Raw genomic sequence first — 27318 nt, forward strand, 5'->3', positions numbered from 1 at the left:
ATCGTTTTATACTGATCTGTGATCCTATTTAGTCAAGAGTCCAAACCATTTGATATCTTTGACAAACTTCCCAAAATCAAATTCTAAATAAGTTCTTTGACCACAAACCAACTGTGAACTTTTCCACAGGGCCCCCCAGAGTATTTCAAAAGATATTTAACTAATTAGGCTTATTTGCTATGGTAAATTACATAGGAAGCATTATCAAATAAGAAGTAACACTAAATCTTCTTTATGTTGTATTTACATAAGTATATGAGTGTTCTGGAAATTGTGTGAAATCCCTAGAAATTTGATTTGCCTGGTATAATTCTAACTGATAATTCTCTTAACTTATAATTCTAGTTATTATCTTAAAATGTTGTATGGCAAGCTCTGGGACCGCCATCAGAAGTGGGCAACAAGTAATAATCTTCTTACTGCTATTCACTTATATTCTGAAATTGCTGACATCAAAACTGAGGCTCACACTAAAAATACTGTACCTGAGTATCAGGGAAATGCCCTAGCTGATTTTCTTTTCTTTTTTTTTTAATTGAATTATAGTCAGTTTACAATGTTGTGTCAATTTCTGATATACAACACAATGTTTCAGTGTTTCAATGTTTCATACATGAATATACATATATTTGTTTTCATATTCTTTTTCACTGTAAGCTACTATAAGATATCGAATATAGTTCCCTGTGCTATACAGTATAAACTTGTTTATCTATTTTATATATACCAGTCAGTATCTGCAAATCTCAAACTCCTAGTTTATCCCTTCTCACCCACTCTCCCCGGTAACCACAGTTTGTTTTCTAAATGTCTGTGAGTCTGCTTCTGTTTTATATATGTAAAATTTCATGCAAAGGCAATAGCAACAGAATCTGTAAAGACTATAGCAAGTGTAGATGAAGTTCCTTTTACTTCTGCAAAAATTACTCCCTTACTGCCAGACTTTCGCCATCCTGATGTCCTTATAACATGACAACAGTCTGCTTCTGAATCAGAGAAACTGTAAATCAAACAAACAGCTGGGGAGGCTATGGGAAAACCAAAAAAGTCTCTTGGTTCTTCCTGGCTCCCTGACAGACCCCCATTTCTCTGTTTTTGCATTCCTTCAACCACCATAGTACATTTAAGGACTATTTTTATCCCTAGAGGCCTCAAGCTTCCTTCCTCTGGACCTTTGAAAAACTGTCTTCAAGTAGAAAAAGTATTGATTACATGGGACTACATGAACTGAGGAGGATGTGCTAACGTTTTGCTTTCCCAAATTTAAGGAGAAGTTTTCTTAAGCTATCTATGACTTAAAAACTTTACCAAAGTATACCTTTGTGAATAAAAATGAAACATTTACATTTTCTCTCTACCTGATCCATCCAGAACTCAGAAACCCTCAGTGAATCTTCTTACTCTCATAACAATGTATTTGCTTGCATAGTTTCAATAAGAGTCCGTTCTCCTTTTAACAGGTTACAATTAGAAATATTGAGTATATTACCAAGGTTTTGACTGGAATGACATATTTGAGAAAGATATGCATAGACTCAGATATGACCAGATTGCTTCAAGGAACTGCTTCAAAAAAAAAAAAATGGACCTGGTACCCTGCTTGTAAGATTCTGGCAAAGCAGGCTTTAAAAAGAATTTCAATGGTCAGTTACTATTTTTGCTGCACTTATACAATCAGGCCAAGTTTAATGCAAACAAATAGTTTTACTGTGATTATCTTTAGTTTAAAGAAAAATGAGGGTAATTGAAGAGAGAAAAATTACGTGCACCTTTGTAGATACTAGAATCTAGTCTTGTAAATTGTCTTTGAGATTTTATTACATACCTATTAACTGGACTGCACCCAGGATTTTTCTAGTTTCTTCAATTATCTGTCTACAACTCACCAAACTAATATTTCCAGTTTTCTCCCACCCTTCTATTTTGATATCACGAAGAACAAAGGCAGCCCTTGAGCCCTTTCAAAGGGGAACTTTCTTTTCAAGTGCTCCTGACCACTGACACTGTTGCAAAAATATAGATGGTATTGAGCCTTGGGTACATTTCTCACAGCTAAGGAGGACCACCTGACATCCGGTCCTGTACAACACTGTAGACCCCTGAATCAAACTGATGAGTAAAAACAGGTAGCTGGTATCGATATACACTGCTGTCACCCAAGAGGCCAGATGCAAGTCTTACTTTAGCTAAACATGAAAGCCTTTCTCCTTTTCTTTCTTAACTTCACTTTGGCATTGGCCTGGAAAGATAACACCATCATCTGTATCTCCCAGGCCATTTCTAAGAAGGGATAACCTTTAGAATTTAGGATAACTCCATTTCAGGCTAGGAGATTCTCTTCCCCCATGCACTAAAAACCTGACTGACTCCTGGCCTGAATAGGTAAACACAGCAGTCCCTGTGAATGAATCCACTATCAGTACTTCTTAAGAGGAATAGTCTGTGCCCCAACTGGTCTTATCTTTGTGCTAGTTATCATTCTCCTTGGGCCTATGAATGCCTAGATAGCAGGCATACGATTAGACTATGCCTCTTAGGCTATCTAACTGTGCCCCTAACTGTTAGAGAAAGGGCCTAACAGGAGGCAGTCATGATTCAAGAATTGCTTCCTTTGGGAAAATCCTACTTCCCTGATTAGGAGTTAATACAAATAAGAATATGATCAGGAACTTTTTCTTAACTCTTAAGAGACACTGTGGATTCCACTGCTAGGACACTACATGCCAACAAAAATACTTAGACTCTCTAGTCATGTTGTTCTTGATAATAAGATAGCCCTTGATTATCTTTTAGCTAAGTAAGTGTCTGTGCTGTGACCAACACCACCTGCTATAACCGGATTGACACTTCTGGGGAAGTAGAATTTACATTTACTAAGACCACTTGGCTTAAAAGGATGACTCCTTCAACGGGGTCTTTGGTTGGTTTGGGTCTCAGGGACTATGGCTCCAAAGTGCACTCCAAACACTGAGGATTATCCTGCCTATAGTTATCATAATCACCTGGAGCACTGGATCCTCTCAAAAGTTTAAAATGCATGCTTACAGCCACTGACCAGCAGTGAAATGATCTTCCTAAGGGTGGAATGTCAGAAAATAAGCAAGAACAGCAGCCACCTCAAAAAATGTGAACCTGAAGTCCTGGCCCATGAATATCACAGGGGTTCAGCAAAAACATGACCTATGGATTCCACAGTGAAGATCACCAAAGCTGCGGAACAGTAGCTGAGAGTGACACTAATTCCTTAAATTTTGATCACATCTCTCAGGATGAGAGTACAAAGAAAAGGAGGGAGCTGTTAAAGAGAAAAGCCACAGGCCCAAAATGGCTAAAGCTCAGAATATCAAACCTAGATTTAATACCTAACCTAACAGCAGTTTTGACTTTCACCTGAAATGTAATCTTAATCAAACAGTCTAGAATTTTCTGGTCAGCAACAATGAGGTAATCCATCCATCCTTTCTCCCAGTTCCCTCCTAGCTCCTCCCCTCCTGTTCTACCCCAACCCCAAGAAGCAATGCGCATGATAAAACCCCCTTGCCTTTCCTCCCCACCCTCCACCCCACCCCCTCCGCATAAGAAGCCCTGGCCTAAAAACAATCCTTTCTTTTTTCATGTACAACTCCTTCCAGTTGCTAGATAAGACGCTGTGATTCCTAAGGTGCCTAATAAAGTCAATTAAATCTTCAAATTTACTCAGCTGAATTTTGTTTTCTAACAATGGATTCTGTTGGTGAGGCTGAAGCTAGTGAGAATACAACTTGGCTGGACCCTTCTGCAGAGCAATTTAGAATCTAATAAAGCTATATCTGCACTTACCTTTTGAAATCTCATGTCTAGTAATCTACTCTGAAGAAACATTACCAACAATATGAAAATACATATGCACAAGGTAATTCATTGTAGATTGTCGGTAATGGCAAACTATTCAAGACAATCTGAATGCTAGCTGGGTTTTCTGGCTTTTATGTACCAAGTACTGAAAGGAAAGGGTGGCCAGTCTGCAGATACACCAGATTCTGTTCAGAAAATTAGCCATTAATATAATACTGTTTCTGATCTACACACTTAATTCAAATTTTACCAATTGTTCCACTTACGTCCTTCCTCTAATACAACCTAGAATAAGGTGGTACATTTAGTTGTCATGTCTCTTTAGCCTGCTTTAACTGGAATCAGTTCCTCAGTCTTTGTCGAAAACAAATAATGATATTTTTGAAGAGTACTTGCCAATTATTTTGTAGAATGTCTCTCAATTTAGGTTTGCCTGATGTTTCCCCACAGTTCATGTTAGACATTTTTGATAAGAATATTCCAGAAGCAATGCTGTCTTTCTCAGTGTGTCACATGAGGAGACAGATCATGTTGATTTGTCCTATTACTGATGTCACTAATTTTTTTGTTTTTAGTTTTTTTTTTTTTTTTTGGGAGGACATGTCATGGGAATAACAGCCTTAGCATCACAAAGAAGCAAAGAAGCAATTCCAAAATGTGTTTAGAACTTTTTTCCAAATAAACTTTGTAAAATGTATACTGTCTTTAGATTGACTCCCTGGAAGGGTTAGGTATGATATGTGGTATGTTGTTACCACAGATACTCCCACATCTGAATTTGTCCACCTTAGGACTTTTACTGTATATTTCTAAGCAAGTATGAATGTATCTAAAGATTCCGTGAAAATCACAGGCTTCAGAGGAGATCAACGCCTTTACAGGTAGATTTCAAAACATACTCTATGTAGGCTTCAGCCAGAGGCACACCCCAAAGTGACAGAATCTCACACCAGCAGACCTTCTGATCTTCGGTCACAGGGGATGGCCCTGCCCCCACAGTTGTACTAGGCATTGCCCTAGTGGGGGCTCTGCAGGGGCCCCCCACTGCAGCAGTTCTCTGCTTGTGTTGCACATGCCTAAGACTCCAGGGGATTTCATCCTTCAAAATCTAGGTAGAGACAGCTATACCCCTACAGCTGTGCTGGTTGTAGTGTATGCTGCCCCAGGCCCACTAGCAGGAACCATACCTAGGTTGCTGCTGGATGACATGGAGTGGAGCCCATGCTGTGAGGTGGCACTGGGCAGTGAGGCCTTTCCTTTGACTATGCCCCCATCCCTTCCTACACATTACAAGTTTCAGAGCCTGTGTCAGGCCTAAAGTGAGTGGGAGGAAAGAAGCATGGAACTGGAAATGAGATTGATGCTCTTATTAAAACAAATTTTTAAAACCTGAAAATAAAACTGTTAGTATTTTAGTCATAGGATCTGGCTGAGATTCCATATAACAGTGAGTTCAAAGAACCGTGGTTGAGAAAATAATTATGATTTTCCTTGATTATAAGCTGAATCCAGCCCATTCAATGATTGGTTACACACACACACACATACATACACATACACACACACACACACACACACACACACACTAGTCAAGGAGTCTTCTCACAAACTGTTTTTGAGGACTAGTGTTTCAAGGAACAGTCAAAAGGAGTACATTTATAAAGTGCTCTTGCCTGAAGAAAGTCTAAGATGAGCCCTGGATATATACTGAGAACTAAAGTCCATCAATGCAGAAAGCATTGGTAACTTAGCTTTGCTTAATCTTTCTAGGAGAGAGTTAAGATAATGTCTTTAAAGTCATAAAATACATTTTAAATATACAAAAAAAGGAAACTTCAAGGGGGGAAAAGCAGCCACATTTTCTTCTACTTACCCCAAGTATGATATGGTATTATCTAAGAGAAAAATATTTTAATACATTATCTGTTATTTACAAATTGACCTGATTTTCCACTTAATAACCCTATGTAGATAGGGGACTTCCTTACCTTTTAAAAGGCACAGCATTTTTCAGAACAGTTTCCACCTCAGCAACATCTGCTCTGGCAAGATCAGCCACAGTAAGAAAGCCAGAAGCATAGAGGAACCTGGCTCGCTGTGCATTAAGTAAGGATATCCGGACCAGGTCACACAGCTCCCTCTGGACGCCAAATGTAAGACGCTTCTGAAATTGGGAAAGTAGTAGTTCCATGTTGTGCCAGCCCAGGCGGTTGGAAAATACTGTAATCATCCCTGGAATATTCATAGAATATTTATTGAATTAAAAATTCTGTATAGACCAATTCTCCATTTCTTGAGGTGTATTTTTGCTTCACTATTTTTTTTTCCTGCAGAATCATTAAGTTTAACAGGCCGAAGGTGTAAATTAATAGGAGAGTAGACATATACTAAGGGTCTAGCTAAATGGGCAATGAATGTGTAAACACATTGAATGTTACCTCATTCATTCTTAATCAATAACTTGACATATGAAAAAAACGGAAGCAGAGCACATAAACACAAAACAAACAAAAAGCTCTCACTCTAGTTCATTCCTCTTTCTCACTCTCTCCTTTTTTTAAGGAAGAAACAACCTTTAAAACAGGTAAAGAACTCTTTCTACCCAGAAGAAAACAAGAGAGCTGATTCAAATAGCCAAGTGCTGAGAGGATTATTTATAGAGTGAAGCTCCCATTGATATTTTCTTTAAAAAAAAAAGTTGCCTAGCTCAATAGCTATACCCTCCTGAAATAAAGAGGCCAGAGCAGCCAAGTGTCAAGTCATTAAGAAAATCATTTCCCTATGAGAACATTAACCCTAGATGTAATCTGAGATCTTTGATACCAGTGAGTTGATACCAGTAAGTCTCCCTTCTCATCACCCTCTCATCTTTCCCTCAGTATTCTCCCCTCCACACACCTTCACAATGAAACTACACATATAAATACACTCTCTAGCAACCCAGGGTTTCCTTCCTTAGGGCTTAAAGTGTTCTTGATAAAATCAGACCTAGAACTTCCCTTGTTTGCCTAGCTTACAAGATAGGAGTATAATTTTATTAAGGGAAACTGGTATTTTCTTAAAGAGATGATATTTAGAGCAGTGAAATAGAAGTCCAGAAATCCCTCTTCACTTGCCATCCTCCTCAATAACAAGTATTAATCAGTAACCTGATGATAAAAGGAAGACCACTGAGAACTGGATCTGTTTCCTCTTACAACAGGCAAAAAAAAGAGAGACGGATGGTAAGCAGACTGCTAAGGAATGGAAGGGGACTAAGGTCTAGATACTCGGCTAGCTGTCAGTCTCCTGTAATAATGTAACAAAGTCCAGAAGAGTTGTAGTTTTAGGTGTTCTGATGGTAACAGGGGCTATACAAAATTATGGCTTGACACAGCCGCCTAACTTTTAGAGAAGCCTACAGTAAAACGGAATTTGAAAAAAAAGTAACCTTAACTTGACCTCAAACCGCAGTCTTAAATAAATGTGGAAATGCTTGTTTAACTGACCTGCATAAACAGCAGCTGACTGTTGTAAAGATTGGATCTGTCCACGATTGCATCCATATTTCTGATTAATTTCCTTTAAAGGAACTTCACTGATTAAATCTAATAGCACAAGACTGGTAAAAAACCTGGAAAGTAAATTACAAAAGTATGGTAGTAAGAGATCACTTATGTCTACTATGAAAGTACAATGTATGTTGAAAAACAAGAACCAATAAAGGCAAGGGAGGGTTTACACCTCTGAGAAAGTGAGACAGTTCCTATAATAGGATACAGGATTAGTGGACAAAGACCTCAATGTTTGTAAAGTAAATTCTGACATAACATTAGTACTATAGCAAAAAACTAATATCTATATAACAAAAAGATTTCTTCCATATTTCACTATTGCTAATTAATTTTAATAAATAAAACTTGGCTCAAGAAATGTGATGGCACAAAAATTGAAAAGAACACTTGATACACAGTTATACCATCTAATCATATTTCAATCAAAATTTGATTATAAAAAAGTTTTAATGTGAAAGGCAATTGTGCCACAAATAATTCAAGTATATAAATCCTTACAAAATTTTCACTTGACTATGATGTAAATAATATACTAAAGACTAATACTGTAAGAAAAATAATTGTATTATATTTCAAAGAAGATAAAGCCTGTGCAATTTCCCCACCTGAATCTTTTTAACTGGCTCTTCCCTACAGGTAATGAATCAGTAATGAATCACTTCTAAGGATGATACAAAGCATACCTTCAAATTGAGCCACACTAAGTTGGCCGTTCTAAGTCACATCTTCTTTAAGGAAAGGAAGTAATTAAATGTTCTACTTTTAAAAGTCTTGATAAATGGCATCTTATAAGCCACAAGGAAGAAACTGAAATACCAATAAATTCAGTAAATACAGGAAATTGAAAAATTTTACTATACTTAGCCAAAACTTTGATTTTAATGACATTGAAAGTGACTACAATAAACTGGACAACTATTGCATATCAAATACTGTGTTAAATATTGGATAGTCCAGGTTCCTTGATATTTACCTTTTATGGATGGCCATTTGTCGGTGCTGTCTCTCAGTTCTGGCTACTATTTTTCCTTTCACACAGCGAGCCAAGAACCCTTCTTCAACTCCCACTAGTTCTGCCACCCGTTTCATAGAAGCTGGCAACTTCTCCCATAAACAGAAAAACTGATACCAATCAATAGTAGTCCAATCCTCAAACATAGGTGTAACCTAAAGGGAAGCAGAATCATCCATTACCTGGAACTATTGCATTATAAGAGAGACAAAATTGTAAATATACACTTCTTGATAAAAACAAAAGCCTCGGTATTTGGAAAATTTTCTAAATGGGATAATGCTTCATTTATGTGAAAACTTAATTTAATCATAAACAACTCACTGACAAGGGAAAAGGAAGAAACCATTAAGCATACAAGCTGGATTTTACAGAATCCAAGAACTTTCATCATAGGCACTTTTAATCTCAATATTCTGATGTTAAATACAATCTTAAGTATTTTGTATGATTTCTGAGAAAACGGAGGAGGAGGAATCAATATTCAAAGTTGCTACAATATATTATCTAAAGTATCTGGGATTCAACAACAACAACAAATAACAATGAGACATGAAAAGAAACAACAACGTGTGTCTCAAACACAGAAAAAAAAAGTAGGCAAAAGAAACCTCTTTGAGAGATTCCAGATGTTGGAAATACCAGGCAAAGACTTCAAAGCAGACAGTATAAGTATGGCCAAAAGAAAACCATGTTAAACGATGTAAAGGAAGGTATGATGACAATGTCTCATCAAGTAGAGAATATGAGTAAACAGAAATGACAAAAAAGAGCCAAATAGAAATTCTGGAGCTAAAAAGTACAACTGAAATGAACCATTCATTATAGAGCTAAACAGTAGATAAAAGCTGGCAGAAGAAAGAAAGGAAAAGAACATTTGAAGAAATGGATACATAAGATAACATGTAAACTGTAGTATCAGTGACATAAAACATGAAGGGGTAGAGAAGTACAGAGTTTTTGTATAGAATTAAGTATCAGCTTAAAATAGTATGTTATAACTATACATACAATGGAACATCATACAGCCATAAAAAAGAAGGAACTCTTGCCATTTATGACAACATGGTTAAGCTGAAGGGCACTGTAATACATGTAATGAGCCAGACAGAGAAAGGCAAATTTTGTATATATTACTCATATGTGGAATCTGAAAAAAGTTGAACAAATTATTGAAATTATAGTTGTTTTCAACATGTGTGTCTAACTTTTGTATAAAAGTTTGCATACCACCATTACAATCAGAATTCTGAATGTGATTATAAATTTACCTTTACCAGTGAGTTTATATATTCAAATGTTTTTACATTGTTAATTGGCATCCTTTCAGCCTGAAGAATTCCCTTTAACATTTCTTATGATGCATCTCCAATGGTGATGAACTGTCTCAGCTTTTGTTTGGGAAAAACTTTATCTTGCCTTCATTTCTGAAGAACAGCATGATAGGTATTCTTGGTTGGCAGTTTTTTTCTCTCAATATTTTGAAAATATCATACCATGCTCTCCAGACCTGCAAAGTTTCTGCTGAGAAATCCACTGATAGCCTTATGAGGTTGTATATAACAAAGGTCCTGGGGGGAGGTTATAGTATAGCTCAGTGGTAGAGTGCCTGCTTGGCATACATAAGGTCCTAGGTTCAATTCCCAGTACCTCCATTTAAATACATACACACACACACACATACATACATACATACATACATACACAAAAGTCCTTTCTCTTGTGGTTTTCAAAATTCTGACTCTTTGACTTTTGACAGTTTGGTAATAATGCATCACAATGAAGTCCCTTTTGGGTTGTATGTTTGGGGTTTTCTTAGCTTCATGTACCTAGATATCCATATCTCTCCTCATATTTGGGATGTTTTTAGCCATTATTTCTTTAAATACTTTCTGCCATTTTCTCTCACTCTTCTCCATCTTGGACTTCAATAATGTGTATACTTTTTTCACTTCACGGTGTCCCATTAGTCTTGCAGGGATTTTCACTCTCCATTTTTTTTCTCCTCTGTATGTATAATTGCAAATGATCTATCTTTGAGTTCATGGTTTCTTTCTTCTGCTTGATCAAGTCTGCTTTTGAAGCTCTCAAGTGAATTTTCCAAATCAGTCATTATATTCTTCAGCTCTGAGATTTCTGGGTTTGGGGGCTTTTTTTTTTTTTTTTAATGGTTTCTATTTCTTTGTTGAACTTCTCATTCTGTTTATGTACTATTTTCCTAATTTTGTTCAGTTGCCTACCTGTGTTTTCTTATAGTTAACTAAACTTCATTAAAGGGATTATTCTGAATTCTTGGTCAGTCGGTTCATAGATCTCCATTTCTTTAGGTTTGTTTATTGGAGCATTATTAGTTTCCTTGGTGGTGTCATGTTTCCCTGATTATTCATTATTCTTGCATCTTTGTGTTGGTGTTTGTGCATTTGAGGAAACTCAGTTACCTCTTCCAATCTTCACATGTTTGCTTTGACAGAAAAAGACCTTCACTAGTCAGCCCAGCCTGGGGTTCCACAAAGGGCCAGCTGGTAGAGTCCACAGGAGGGCAGGCAGGACCTCTGGTTGAATGGGGCCACTGACATTCTCCGCATTCAGGCAGGACCACTGCCTCAGCTGCCTGGTCAAGTGGAACTGCTAGCTGGGCTCTGTGGACAGACATGGTCACTGGTTGGGCTGACATAGTCAGACAGGTTCACTGGCTGAGCTCTGAGGTTGGGTGGGGCTCTTTGTGGGCCCTCTGGTCAGTCAGAAATAGACTGTACTCCTGGCTAGGTAGTGCCATTATTTGGATTCCATGTTCAGGTATAGCAAGAGACTGTGCTCCACAGCTGGCTGGGCCCACAGGATGAACTCTGTGTTCATGCAGGACTCCAGGTTATATTCTGCATTCAGGATTCCTGGTCAGGCAAGGCTGCAAGCAAGCTCTGCAGTTTCGTGGGGCTGCTGGCTTGGCTTCTTGGCAGGGCAGGGCTGCAGGCTGGGCTCTACAGCCAGGCCACTAGCTGGGGACCCTAGACCCCCAGAACTGCTCACCTTGCTTCTTGGACAGATGGGGACATTATTCTGGCACCACAAGAGAGTGGAATCACTTGTTGGCCTCTTTCTGGTGAGGTGGCCAGGAAGGATGACTGCCATTGCCATGATCCACACACTAGTCATTGTAAGCCCCATCCCGTTCTTTGTTCCTAGCTGACCCTAGGTGGTCTAGCCTTGCCAGTTCTCCCAGGGGTCTCTGTGAGGCAAAACGGAAGTGAGCTTCCCAGAGAATACTGAGGATGAGAAAACTAGACAGCCACCTTGGCTCTCTTCTCCCCACTGAGAAAGTGTAGGCACAGGGGATCCCTCTCAGTGTGCTGGCTTGAAGAAAGGCAACACATGCCAAGTGAAACAACTGCTCTTAGTCTTCTAATGTGGCTGCTCTCGTTTTTGTGCTTTAAGAGAGTGTCTCAACCTCACCACCAGGTTCTGGGATTCTTAGCAAGATGTTCTTGACTATGAATAGTTACTAATTCATGTTTTTGTGATGGGGACTACAGCCAGGGATCTCCTATACCACCATCTTGCTTATTATCACTTCCCACCATCTGCACTTAATTGACAAAATAAAATATTTCTCCCCAGGTTCTTTTGAGAGAATATGCTTTCAAATTCTATTTTATCCAATTTTTATAAAAATCTTTGTTTAAAAAATATCTGTAACAGATTATCTAATGTAAACAAATTTTAAAAGTCCTTACTGCATTTATCATAGGTTTTTTATGAAGAATCTAAGTCCCATAGTGTCTTTTTAGGACTAAATTTATCTTAGACAATGAAATGCAATACTTCTGCTATTTTTTTAATCTTATGAATATTGAAATTAACCAAACCCCCCTCTTTGCTACAGTTGCTAGACAGCCTAGAACCAAAGTTAGGCACAATAATTGTACATGACTTAATGGTATTCTTGTCTCTTGTTTATGTACCAAACTTTGTTTGAATTTTACATTATGGACTTTAATTTCCAGGTATCTCAACTGTCCTTTGCTATTCTCTTACATATCGTAAAATACGTATTTTTTTATAAATCTCCTCAAATCTTTTTTGAAAGGAAGTTGGAGAAAATAGATAGGCAAGTAGATTAAAGGGTCACCAGAACATTAAATTTACTACTTTAAAACAACTCTCTTCTCACTATTTCTTTTCTATTCCCACCTAGTCAAGGAAAATAGGCAAGATATTCCCATAGGGTATCTCTGATGTTCAGGATTTTTTATAGGTATTATTTCCCCATTTCCACAAATGTAATAATGAAGAAAACAGAACTTACCAGATAAACAATATGCAGATCATTCTCTAAAACAAAGCCCTTCATTGCTCTTTGGAGGTCGGCAAAAATATCTAAGGTATCAGATGGACAAAGCGAAGAAGATATAGCTGCTGAACCAAGATGTGTTGGATGGTACACACTTCCTGTTTTGGGGGTGGGGTGGGGAAATAAAGAACCAAATGTTAAAAATAAAATAAAACTTTGACACAACATTGTAAAATGACTATAACTCAATAAAAAAATGTAAAAAAATAATAAAACAAAACAAAACAAAACAAAACAAAACACTGTTTTTCAATATTCTGTAATTAACCTTTCAGGAGCTGATAAATTTTACCAACAGAATCCAATGCATGCATATTCATGAGCAGGCTCTATGCTAATTGTCTGATGTTGCTGAACACAGCACCGATTTACTAAAAATGAGTTGATATACTGCTTGAAAAGTCAGTTTCATTTTACTAAGCAGTCTTATACACTGTAAGTCAGTAAAAATGAAAAAGTGAGTAAACTGCAACCAAGAAGTCATTTTTACCTTCTGTTCCATCACTAGCTCCAGTAATCTCGATGAATTCATTTTCTAGCAGCCACATTACACAGGCCTCAATTGCTCCAAGTTGAACAGAATCTTGATTTTTCTGAATTTCCTGCTTCTTTTCTTTCATACTTGCAGCCAAAAATGTGCAAGAAGCATAAGTCTGTAAATCTTGTGATGTATTTGCCACTCCACCAACTATTATCTGAGACAAGAGGTTTGAAATTTTCTGTAACTTTTTAGTAAGATTTATAGGCCCTCATAGTATAAGACATTATTTTGTTCTCTTAAAATATCAGCATCTAAACATAGAAACTCTTTATTAACTCTTCTACCATCATTCATTATAAATGTATGTAACACCTACTGAAAACATAAAAAGTTTTCTTAAAAAGTAGATACATTTTCTCATAAAGAAAAATCCTTATTTATTTGAAATGCAGAAACTAACAACATAAATAATATATATAAATTTTAACATATATAATATAAAGAAGGTGTTGATGGCTTATGCTCATGAACCAAATAAATTCCTCTAACTCTTCCTTTTGAAATATGTGGGCATATAAGAATGCTAGTAGTGAATACTTCCCACCTAGAAGAGGGGTGGGAATAGGTGTAGAAAAAGATGAAAGTGGTGTCTTGTGGATATCATTTACCCACGACTGTTCTATTATGTACACTAATCTGCCTCTTACTTTCTTTCATTTAATATATATTGGAACCATATTAAAGCATCCTAAATAGAGCTATCTCATTCTTTTTAATGACAGCAAAGCCCGTTATAATGTATTAATGGTATTTTGGTTGTTTCTAGTTTTTTTTCTCATAACCAAAAAGCTATAATATTCTTGTATGTTTAATTTGATAAAATTTCACAAATATATCCCCAGGGAAAATTCCCAGATGTGAATCTACTGGATAAATGGCTACGTGCATTTTTTTTTTAATCCTAGTAGTTATGGCCAAGTTGCCCTCAAAAAGAGTTTCAGCAATATGTGAAAGTACCTACTTTCTACATTCTTACCTACCTTATGCTAACAATTACTCTTCTTTTTTTTTCTTCAAACTGACAGCTAAGAGGGAAAAAAAGTGAATGAGTACAGTACCAGTACCTCTAGCACCAGCACTGAAACCAATAGCAAGGCATGCTGGTATATGAACAGAAACTTTTTTGGATGAATACATGAAACACTTAAAAGGGGTTACCTTTGAGAGACTCTAAGCAAAAGGTTTTATTTTTCATTTTAGATACTTTCATATTTAGAAGATTGCAACTTCTAATTGTGTATTTGTAATTTTATTTTATTTTAATGTCAACAGGTATTATCTGGATGGAAGAACTAGGGTCTATTTTTGTCACCTTTTCTTAAAACTCAGAAAATTATAAAAACTATCTAAAAAATAAAAATAACCATCTGGCATTTAAACCACTACTTTGAAGTAGATTGATATACCATTAGCTATATTAAACTTCAAGAAGTAACTATATAAAATAGAAGAGATTCAGACTTGAGTAGGCTATAAATAATCCCATAAAGAGATACAAAGCTACAACTTTTCACATACTAAATTAAAGTTCTACCACTGTACTATAGGAACAAAAAAGCAAATGGTAGTTTAGTGAACTGTCTCTTACCTCCAGAATAGCTCTTATCATGCTCGAAGTTACTTCTTCTCCTTGTCTCTGCAGACAGCTCCGAACAGGTTTTAGAGATCCCTGAAGTAGAGCTATGCCTTTTGATTTCTCAGAGTTCTTACAAACTAAGATACTCTCACCTATAACCAAAAGAACCATACATTTGCAAAATCTCAACACATTTCCATAAGATACTTGCTAAAGAGAATTTAAATTGTCTTACTTGTTTAAAAGGAGAAAACAGATGATAGTGGTTGTTATGGTCATAAAATTATCAGTAATGTTTTTATTTTCTGAATTTTGGATTGAAGAGGATCAAAATATGCTATATATTATATGCCACTTTGGCATAAGGATTATTTTGATCTGAAGGAAACTGGGAAGCAGCAAACATAGAAAGAGCTGTTTGCCCTCTCTATTTGCCTAGAAGCAGGACATAAATTTCTCTTTGTGAAGGTGTTCCCCTTCCTGTCTCTCATAGCAGAAGGACCATTTTTATCACTGGAGACAAAAAGTCAGCACTTAGATGGATGTACTTAAACCTTACTAATATACCTTAACTTCCATTAATTTCCAGAATATATGTACCTTCCCACAATGTATCACTCCTAGAAGCCCAAACCCCTTTTCCTTTGTCTTCTCACATCTCTACAATTTATCACCCTTTGTTAAAAGGGTTTATAAGCCCCCAGCAACTAACTGCTTCTTTGGATAGTCACTTCTTTTCAATTAATGCCTCTGTGTATGTAAAAAATTAAATATTAACGTAAAGTAAAAAATGTATGTCTTTTTTCCTGTTAATCTGTCATTTGCCAGTTTAATTTGCAGGCACTAGCCAGTGACTTAAGAGGGTAGAGGAAAAGTTTTTTTTCCTTCCTTCCAGGATTAACTACTGTTATTGAATAATTAAGTATATAATAGTCATAGATATTTTGAAAACTATAAAGAAAAACACAGATGTAAATTATTACTAGTTATGAAACTGCATACCAGCCATGTTTCCCTGTCCCTTGAAATAAAAGGCTTTTGCTTTAGTCTCACAGGTCTCCCCTGAGTCTCAAAAGGCTGGCTCAAGAGTTAATGATTAGGGAGATTCCTCAAAAGACTAGGAATAGACTTACCATATGATCCAGGAATCCCGCTCCTGGGCTTATATCCAGAAGGAACCCTACTTCAAAATGACAACTTCACCCCAGTGTTCATAGCAGCACTATTTACAATAGCCAAGACATGGAAACAGCCTAAATGTCCATCAACAGATGACTGGATAAAGAAGATGTGGTATATTTATACAATGGAATACTACTCAGCCATAAAAACCAACAACATAATGCCATTTGCAGCAACATGGATGTTCCTGAAGAATGTCATTATAAGTGAAGTAAGCCAGAAAGAGAAAGAGAAATACCATATGAGATTGCTCATATGTGGAATCTAAAAACAAAAAAAAACAAAAAAAAAACCATAAATACAAAACAGAAACAGACTCATAGACATAGAATACAAACTTGTGGTTGCCAGGGAAGGAACTGGGATTTCAAAGTGTAGAACAGATAAACAAGATTGTACTGTGTAGCACAGGGAAATATATACAGGATCTTGTGGTGGCTCCTAGCGAAAGAGAATTTGACAATGAATGTATGTACGTTCATATATAACTGAAAAATTGTGCTCTACACTGGAATTTGACACAACATTGTAAAATGACTATAACTCAATGAAAAAATGTTTAAAAAAAAGAGTTAATGATTAGGAAATGTGAAGGTGTAGAAACAAAGAATAGCCGTTGGGCCTGGTAACAATTTAAACTATAAAATAGCCACATAGCAGAGTCACTGAACTCCCAGTTCTCTGACAGATATAGATGAAAGGTCTGACACACATTCCTAAGATTTTTAAATAGGAAGCAGTCCCCCACCAGATAAAAAATGCTGACTGCAAGCATGTGGATTCCAGACCAGTTGAAATCAAAAGACTACGGATGTTCAAAACTTCACCTTTTAGTGCCAATCAGAGAATTATGCACAAGCTGCTCATGCACTCTGAAGCCTCCTCCCTTTACACTGCCTTTAAAAGCCCTTTGCCTGTGCCAAGATGTTAAGATAGTTTTTAAGGAAACTAGTTCACCATCTTCTTGGTTAGCTGACTTTCTTGAATAAAGTTGCTTTCCTTGACTCAACACCTTGTCACTCAACTTCTGGCCTGTCATGTAGCAAGTGGTAAAACCTGAGTTCAATAAGTTATACATGATGATAATATACAATCAAAAATACTAATGCATAACTAGAAATTGCATTATAACATTCACTAATCTAAATGCTTTAGGTTACTGCAATAATCAAATCAACAAAAATATGTGAAAGCACTTACAAATTAAAAACATTCAAATATTCAATTTATACAAACATAAACACTACGACAATTAATACTAGAGAAAATTGTAATTTTTTTTTTTTGAAAATGAATCTAATAGTAGGGGAAAGGAAGCAGTAAATAAGATGTTGAAATGGAACAGGACCCTATGAGGCCTTCCCAGGATAGAATCTACGGCCCCCATGTCCTGGGCCTGCCTTTTGTCTTAGCCAAAGGATAAATTTAATCAGAGAAGCGAGAAAATGCAGAAGCAAAGGAAACCAGTCAAACAGGACCATATAATAATATCCGAGTCATTAAACAAAGTTAAAGACCTTTAGTTCCTCCTCATGGACCATAGATAATATTCTGAGCCATAACCTTTGAGATGTTTTGTAGATACTGAAACCCCTAGCAGGTGGAAGAAGTTAACTGCATGATGACCAGACTGTAGACATGATACAAGCTGCTTCATCTTACACAATTCCAAGAATTGGCCTCAAAGAAATGTGAACAAACCAATCCTGAAACTGAAGATTAACTGTACATAGATCAATCAAGAGGACACTGATCAGACCACCACATGACTAAATTTCAAGATGACCGTCAGAGCTGACTGTGCTTTCTGCATGTAGCCCCCTCCTTCCACCTATACACCACTGAAACCCCTTTAAAAGCTCTTGCCCCTGATCAGCAGGAGGACAGTTGGCTTTTGGACATGAGTCCACATTCTCCCCAGCTTGCCAGCCTCCTGAATAAAGCAATCTTTCTTTTCCTAACAACACTAATGTCCAAGGGGCAAAATGAAGGCCATTTGCATTAGAGAAAAAAAAGAAATGAAAGTAGCATTGTGGTGGAGTGTAATAATTACCCAGGCTGAGAGAAAAAAACAGATGATGCTTTCCCAGCACTGATGGCCAAATTGAGAATCAAGATAGAAAACATATAAGGAACTATAAATGTCATGATCATTGGTTATTTATCTCAGATATAATTACAAAAAATATAGGTACTATCAAAACAAACAAACAAAAACCAAGTGAATAAATATATCACCTGGCTCTTGCAATGACTATAAAACAGCCCAGCTTAAGATTTATAAACTACCTAGAAAATGGATCAATTAGCATTAGCAACAAAGTAAAAAGTCACTTCGGGCTGTTTAAACCTCTTTCAGGCTTTGATTCTTCAACAAAATAGATAACCCTTTTTCAGGATGAGCAAGATGTAAGAAAATGGCCAAATTAATGCCAGTATATATATCCAAGTCCCTGTTCTCATCTGCCTAGGGAGGCTGTATCTGAATCATAATAGAGAAGTCAATTAGAATCAAACTATTCATAGATTTGCTATAGATAGATCTACAAACTATTTAACTTGCAAATCACTGTTTTGGCACAAAGCACCATCACCATACACTACAAGGTTCCAAGAAATCCACCAAAAGATTAAAGAGTCATCTAAATAAAACACCATGAACTATTTAGGAAATATTAACATTACTTAAGCTGTCTTTTGCACAGGAACTACAAAGGTTTATGCACAGAAGCAAAAAAGATGCTACATAGTCCAAAAAACATGACCAAGTATATAAATCTTCATAGTTGATATGAAACTCTATATTTACACATTCCCCTACTTAAAGAAGTTTTTTTGGGGGGAGGGGTTGTTCATTTATTTCTATTTGGAGGATGCGCTGGGGATTGAACCTGGGACCTCATGCATGGCAAGTATGCGCTCTACCACTTGAGTTATACCCTCCTCACTTAAAGAAGTTTGAGCAAGCCATGTGCCATTCTGAAATGGAGCATTATGTAAAGTCAATCTCAAAGGTTTCCAAGACCTCTGAAACAAAATTAATATGATATATTTTAGTTTTGTTTGAATGTTATCTAATTTAAGGTTTGATATTAGCACAAGGCGCCAACCTTCCAATTATTCTTCCCCAAGAGAAACAAGCACAAGCTAAGAACGTAGCAAGGCAAATAAAACCTCCTTATCTTCTACATTACCTTAAAGACCCTCTGACTTTGAAATAAGAGTATCTGTGTAAAATGAACTTATACTCCACTCTTGAGAGTTGAGTCTACTGAGAAATCTGAACTGGGGGAAGGACAGAAGGAGGCAGTTAGGAATGAGGAGGGAATGTCAGTCTCTTCCTCCCATCCTTTTTAAACACATACATGTACTCTGCATATTTCATAGGTAAGGTAAGAGACATGCCTAGAGTAGGAGAAATCCAATGAGCTGGAAGAGTTTTTAAATCATCAAAATTTTTAAGGCTTAAACGTGAGTCAGACCAATGGCCCTTCAGGAATTACAGATAGATGAATCATTTGCTACTGGGGCTGAGATTGATGGTTGCTACTAATAGCCATTCTCTCATTCTCCCTTTAATAAAACCCCTAAATGTTAGTTAAGCACATGGCCACTCAGCTAGATTATATTCACCAGTCTCCCTTGTAGTTGGGGAACGTAAACATGTGACTATGTTCTGGCCAACTGTATGTGAGGAGACATGTACAACTTCTGGGAAGTGCCCTTAAAGGGCAGGATGTGCCTTTTACTTCCTCATTTCTCTTTCCTGATGGCTGAAGTGCAGATGTGATGACAGAGAATGGAGTAGCCATTTTATGCCACAAGACAGAAACTACATTACTCAACGTGGAAAAACAAACCAGTAGAAAATGTGACAGAGAATGTTCCTCACAAAGTTCTTTAATGTTAGAAGACTCAACAATTTAGTCACACCCAGAATAATGTAGCAAGTTAGAAATAAAAATCAAGATAGCAGCAAATATTAATTCAAACAAGCTTCTTCCCTGTTGCTTAAGACAAAACTTCGGTATGCATTGCTGATAATATTATCATTACTCACTGACACAAGATAACAAACTGGGAAAGTGTTTTTAAAGCCAGTGCCAATTTAAAAAAAGAAAGATAGTAAATGGAGTTCCTATTCCAAAACTGTGAGAGTACTTCCCAACTCTCAGCATCCCTAGTTGAACTTAGACCAGTCACCTAAACAGAACTAATACCGATTAAAAAGAATCCCTTCATAAGTGCTAAAGAGCAGACTACAGTGGAAATTAAAAGTCATCTTCCAGCTAATGTGATGTCATCTTGATTGACATACTACTACATTAGTAGAAAAATCAATAGTTGATATGAAAATTATAACTTACACTCATTATAAATATTAAGTAAATCCAAAAGGATGACATTTGTGTTTTGGAAAACAAAGAAATACACCATGATGAGAAATGAGTGGCCATTCAATTTCAAGTAGACTGACACTGTCCTTCAGCAATGCTGTTGTAAAATTCAAACTCACTTACCTACCGTGTCTACTCCTTTCCTGCCAGCACGGCCAACCATCTGCTTATAAGTAAGAATATCTAGAGGTTGACCACTGAAAATAGGAGTCCGAATGATTACACGACGTGCAGGTAAATTCACCCCAGATGAAAGAGTAGAAGTTGCTGCCAAGACCCGAATCTGACCTTGACGGAAGGCTCCTTCAATAATATCTCTCTCCTCAAAAGTAAGACCTAAAAAAATGAAGTTATAATAGCATATATTTATTTACATATAATGAAAATACTGTACTTGACCACTTACTTGATCACTTACATATTCCATAGCTGAGAATATGCTACAAGTCTCTAGAGATTTTTTTCAAATTATTGTTATGATTATAAACAAAAAAGTCATCACAGTATATCAATTTAAGAGTATAAACTGCCACCCCTAGTATACTTCTATCTCAGCTTCTAAACCAGGGGCTGTCAAACTTTATATGTAAATATTTTAGGTTTTGCAAGACAACTATTGCAACTACTCAACTCTTCCATAGTCCACATGAAAGCAGCCACAAAACAAATGGGCCAGACTGTGTTCCAATAAAATTTTACTTACAATAACAGATGGTGGGCTGGCTTTGACCAGCAGACTGTAGTTTGCTGACCCCTACACTAGACTATGAACTCCTTGAGGGTAGAGACATGCCTTATTCATAACAGTATCTGCAGGGCCTATCTAATACAGTGGTCAGGCACATAAATAAATGCCTGAAGAATAAACACACAAGTAAATGAAAAACAACATAGAGAATATATACTGATCTAGCTTATTTTTTATTTTAATTTATTTTAAAAAAAAATCAAAAGGATTGAGCCCCTAGTTTATAAGTTAAGTGGTAGGTCCACTGGTATTCATTTTATTAGTATGCATATTAAGTTACACAATGAAAATATTTTTGAGTGTTTGTGTGTGTGTACATATATATATTTTAAAATTTATCTATATATAGCATGATAAAAATTTTAAATAAATTGAAAAGGTTAAATTCCTATCTTAGAAACTATATATTGTTAATCAAATCTTTAGCACATATCATCATGGACAGATCACTCTCAGAAAGAAGGTATTTAATTCAATGATTGTAATAAATCTTGCAGTTTTGACAATCTAGGTATTTGCATCCCTCTCAAAATACAAGATGACAATTTCTAAAATTAATCTGATTTTGACACATTTGTGAGAATATTTCAAATACCCCTTGAGATAAAAGGAAACATTCAAGTGGCATAAAATTAGGGTAGCAAGTACTACTCTAGCCTAAATTTTAAGGATATAAAGTATAGAAAGGTAACAGTTTTAGAATTTGCTTCCCTAATGATACAAAAAAGCTTTTATCTAGTATTTATATGCTATACAGATAAGTAAACCTACACGTTTGTTTTATTCTTGTTTAATCTTAATCACACAATTTCTTTTTTTTTTTTAACTTTTTTATTGATTTATAATCATTTTACAACGTTGTGTCAAATTCCAGCGTTCAGCACGTTTCAGTCATTCATGGACATATACATACTCACTATCACATTTTTTTCTCTGTGTGTTATCAATCACACAATTTCTTAAAATGAAATCTAAGAGTATTAAGTGTGGTTAACAAGAAATTACAAATGCATGCCAATATAAAAATGAAGAAATTATAAGGATTTCTGGAAGGGGCTAATTAGTAACATATTATAAATATGGATACCTGCATGGTGAAATGCTACTCCCCAAGGTACAGTTTTCTGCAATACAGAGTCCAGTCCTGAAGGCACACGTTTTAACTGATCCATCACTTCTAGGAGGCCCTTCCGTTCCAGTATCATTGGTGGAAGTTCAGATGACCTCACCAATCCTGCCACAAAAAAATTATCAATATTGTTCACCTCCCCTTGGACCTCTTTAACTACTATTTGCCTGAGTGATGACAGAGCTAAATACAAGTGCAACAGTTCTGAAACTATTATATAAAATAACCACCTAGCTATCCTTTAAAAATACTGATGCCTGGCTCTCATCCCTGGACATTGTGATTTAATAGGGTACAACCTGGACGTAAGGATTTTAACATATTCCCAGGCAAGTCTACTGTGTACCAACGTTTAGGAAATGCTCTACTAGGATGAGATCAAACCTGGAGGAGGAGATCAAAAGAACAAACAAAGAAAAGAGATTTCAGACACTTAATACCACTCAGAGCCTAAAAAACAAAAACCCTTGCTCAAAGCGTGTTCCACTAACCAGCAGAGTCAAAAATCACAGAGGAGCATAGCTCTATGCAGCAATTTTTCCAGCCTTTTTGGCATCAATGTGTTAATGAATCACATATTACCCTCTGTTTTTGCCTGTATGTGTAAGCCTCTCCCTCAGTAAGACCTTAACTTTCTTAGATGCAAGAACTATGTTTTCTTAAAGAATTTCCTAGACTTTTGAACTTCTGAACTAGTAAAACTTCTCATAGACTATATCTTATATTTTATACATTTTTAATCTTTCAAGTAAACTTTTCTTAAAATTTTGAGGACCCACAGAGGGTGGCCAATGTATTATTTCCCTAAGGACAATTAAAAAAATTTTTTTAATTACTACTGTTCAATACACTTATTTCAAAAGGAAAGTCATTTTACCATAAAAAAATTAGTAGGGATAATTTCAAAATTTAAACTTCATCTTTATGAAAACTGTGATGCCTTGTCTTTACTTTTGTGGTGAAAAGCTCATCCTAGGCCAGGCCCCAGTCCAAGCACTAGGATTTGGAACCACCGCTATAAATCAAAAATAACAGAACACTAAGCAAAGAAAATATTAATGATATTTCTGGTTATTAAGGAATATAAGCTATCATGGTACAACATAAAAAATATAAGTTGACATAGTACAGAAAGTATCAATTAAGAGGGAACTAGAAGAGATATTATAATGTTGGACCAGAGCCTACCCAGTATAGACTTCAGTTTACTTACTGGGGCTAGTATTAAGATATCCATCACCCGTCCTCAGGATGACACTGACATAATGAAGTCATAAAATGCCCTAGTACTCTGTAACTAGAATTGGTCTCTGTGTCTTCTCTACACTTATCTTTGACCCCAAGGAACTACAGGCTAGTATAGTGGTGAGAGAACAGTGCTCATTCTAGAACTGGTAAAAATATACATCGTTATAGCAACATACTAGATCAATATTCAGTAATAAAAAAAGGAACAAACTGATAAGTGTAACAACTCAGATGAATCATAAAAAGATCATACTGATTGAAAGAAGCCAGACACAAAAAACATATACCATATGACTTCATTTTCTACATGAAATTCTTAGAAAAGGCACAACTAATTAAGAGTGACAGAAAGCATATGAGTGGTTGCCTGAGGCTGGGGACAGACGGAAGAGACTGACAGCAACAGAGAACATCTTAGGGTGACAGAAATGTTCTGTATGTTGATCATAGTGGGGGTTAAAAAGGTGTATACATTTGTTGAAATTCATTAAATTATATACTTCAAGTGGGTACATATTATGTTATATAAATACCTCAATAAAGCCTATTTTAAAATACACATGTATTTTAAAATATTTGTATGTCAACAAATGATTCTTTTTAGAGTTTGGAAATATTAATAAATATATATGTAAATATGGCTGTCTTTCCCAGAAAAATGGGTATACGTAAAGTTTATACAGTTTAGGGGCTTCGAGGTCAACCTCTCAAAGCCCATGGATTCTAGATGAAGAACCTTAGTATATACCTGTATAAATTCAATATTCTAAAAATCTGAAAATTAGCCTGAATGTGTGTAAACACTGTCGGTAAGCAGGATAAGGAGACAATTAGTCACAAAAGCATAGTTTTGCAAAGGAGTATCCAGCGGGCAGCTGGTGGCAACGATGAAAGAGAGCCATGCTTTGCTAATATAATTATTAAAGTACTTTCAAGCAAATGTATTAAGTCTGAGGGTTTTCGTTTCCATCAGTAACTTACCCTCAGCTTGATGACGTAGATTGTAAAACTCACGGGCAATGACATGTGCCAGCTTCTCACACCATTTCTTTGATGGACAGAAAAGTAATACTGAATGGTTATCAAGAATGGTCTCATAACATAAACTAACAACATGGTCGTCATCACCCTAAAAAGGAAAAAGAAATAGCCACTCTAGTGGTACTTTCAAAACATGTTTGTATCAGTTTAAAGTCACTCATTTTGCTTCCTGGGAAAGGTTTTTCTACTCAAAGGCATGTTAAAAAATCAGTTACAAAGTCAGTAACAGAACAAAGAAAAAACAAAACAAAAAGAGAAAAAAGAAATAAACCTTATGATGCAAGGTGAGAAGGAAATATTTTCTATTCATTCAACTAATAGTGATTGACCTCCAACCCACAGGTAATAGGAATATAATCGTGAGCAAAAGAAAGTCCAAGTCTGAAGGGGTTTAGGTCTCACTGGGGAAACGTATTAAAGAACTAAACAAACAAATGTAACATATAATCATAAGATGCACTATAAAACAGAGTTTTCATAGTGTTCTGAAGCCTCGTATTTGACATAAATTTGACAGAAAGATCTGAAAGAAAGGTTTCCCTGAGAAAATGATGATTTAGCTGACATGGGAAGAAGGGGAAGCATTATCTCAATGAAAGGTAACTGAGGGGGCAGAGGACACATTTCAGGCAGAACAAAGAGCACATGTAAATACTGTAGTGGCCCAGCAAGTTCTCAAAACTGGAGATTCAGTGTGTGTAACTGGATTAATTCATTCATTTATCCATTCACTCATTAAGGAAATATTTAACGTGTGCCAATACTGTTCTAGGTGCTGGGGATGGAGAACAAAGCAGAAAAAAAGCTTTGCCCTCAGAGTGTTTCTATTCCAATAGGAAGAGACAGATAATAAAAACAAGATAAGTAAAACACATAATATGTTTAATTTTGGTAAGTGCAAAGGAGAAAAATAAAACAGGGAAAATAGGAACCAACGGGAAGACACTAATTTAAATAAGGTAACAAGGGCAGGTCTGAGAAAGTAACATTTGAGTGAAGGTTCAAAGGTGAAACCCTACTGATGCCTGGTGGGTAAAGCATTCCAGACAAAGAGAACCTGAGGTGGCAGATTCTTGGCATATTATGGAATAGCAAAGAGGCCATGGAGTAAGACGGAATACAGAAAGTGAAGTCGGAGCACTAAGGGGGTGGGGCAGATCATAGAGGGGTTTATAGGCAACTTTAACCATGTTGGCTTTCATTCTAAATGAAGTAGGGAACCATCACAAATTTATGAGCAGAATGGTTACATGATATGGTGTTCATTTCAAATAGATCACAAGGTCTTGATTTAAGTATAGACTGAAGGGGACCAAGCTAGGAAGCAGAGAGATCAATTGTGGGGCTATTTCAGTAATCCAAGGAAGAGTTGAAAATGATTTAAATAAGGTGAAGGCATAGACAATGTAATGAAAGAAAAAAATTAACAGGACAGTAAATGAATGTGTTTACATATATATTTATTGAGGTAACCAAGGCACAGTCAGGTGAAATTTGGGATACAGAGCAAAGGAACTAAGTAAGATTCCATGCCAGGCATGCAGAGGCTACAAGTGCATACTTATGAGGGTACTGAAACGCATGAATTTAGTCCTATTCCCAGCTCTAAACCTACCCTTAACTATTTCAGTACATAGAGGCACACCTCTGCAAAAACATAGATGCCTCATTCCACAGATGGTGAGTCAGTTCTTTAACCTCAGGACAGAAGAATCAGGCTTAGAAAAATACTGTGAACTAAAACTTTAAGTGTATTTAGGGGAGTGAGAGGAAATTTATCATTTATCAAGCACTTTCTAGATGCTAGGCAAATTTTAAAAATCATATTTTATTCTTTGAATACTAAAGGTAAGTCTTTTATTCCATTTTATAGATTAAGATACTACGTTCAGAGAAGTTATGTGATTCAACTAATATCATAGGCATATCAAGTATCAGAGGTAGGTCTGTCTGACTCCAAAAATGTTTCTTTCCATTCTACTATTTTATATCACTTAACAAAAGGTCAATTTTCCATATTAGTATTTAGTGTAAACTTAGCCATAAGAAAATATTTTCTCAGTTAGAAAGAAAAATCTTACAAAATTGTATTATTTTTTATTACTTAACACTTACAAGAAGTGATAATATTTAAACTGAAGACACAACTACATTTCCTCTCTCATCACCACCACCAATTCCTCAAGATGAAACTGATTAGCTTAATATTAGTAATCCTTCTAATGGATATGTAATGCATATTCAATTACTTTGCACCATCTAATTTACTTAATTCAAAAACTGTTAACAACTTGCTAGAAAATGCAATCAATTATATAAAAATATTGACTTACCTTCACTTGTAGCATGGGTTGAAATTCCCTCACAAGCTTCATTGAAGAGTCATAAATGGAATTTCCGATTTTTACTGACTCCAACAGTGGTACAGGGCGAAAGTCAGTGTGGTAGAGTTCAGCATTCAACCAGGAAGCCACAAGTTCCAAATTAGGAAGAGTAGCACTCATGCCAACAATCTGCACAGCACTAGCCAAAGAACTGGCTAAATCTGCCTGGCTGTGAAAAACAAATGAAAATGATGTTAAAAGACACACGTTATTACTTACAAATAGTGTTAACAATATTCTTGGTCATGCCCTTTGGTACATAAATGCATACATTTCTCTAGGGTATATACCTAGGAGTAAAATTGCTAGGTCACAGATTATTTT

General features: G+C 36.1%; 1 protein-coding gene across 6 annotated transcripts in view; it reads right to left on the reverse strand.

Moving 5' to 3' along the window:
• POLQ (DNA polymerase theta) overlaps positions 1-27318 on the reverse strand; it is a 95937-nt gene that overhangs the window by 54101 nt on the left and 14518 nt on the right. For 5 of the 6 annotated variants that reach the window (XR_004320080.1, XM_032480141.1, XM_032480134.1 and 2 more), the window contains 10 exons: positions 26944-27163; positions 24551-24698; positions 22280-22426; positions 20568-20780; positions 14878-15017; positions 13239-13443; positions 12704-12846; positions 8362-8555; positions 7323-7447; positions 5823-6066 (listed from right to left, as the gene is read on the reverse strand). Coding sequence is in view for 5 of the 6 variants with exons in the window: in XM_032480141.1 (XP_032336032.1) it covers positions 5823-6066; positions 7323-7447; positions 8362-8555; positions 12704-12846; positions 13239-13443; positions 14878-15017; positions 20568-20780; positions 22280-22426; positions 24551-24698; positions 26944-27163 (1779 nt within the window). In the remaining variant the exon portion in view is untranslated. Of the gene's footprint in view, positions 1-5822; positions 6067-7322; positions 7448-8361; positions 8556-12703; positions 12847-13238; positions 13444-14877; positions 15018-20567; positions 20781-22279; positions 22427-24550; positions 24699-26943; positions 27164-27318 lie in introns of those variants that run through there. The other variant, XM_032480149.1, reaches the window with a different exon arrangement.

This window comes from Camelus ferus, chromosome 1 (assembly GCF_009834535.1).
Source record: "Camelus ferus isolate YT-003-E chromosome 1, BCGSAC_Cfer_1.0, whole genome shotgun sequence".
Lineage (NCBI taxonomy): Eukaryota > Metazoa > Chordata > Mammalia > Artiodactyla > Camelidae > Camelus > Camelus ferus.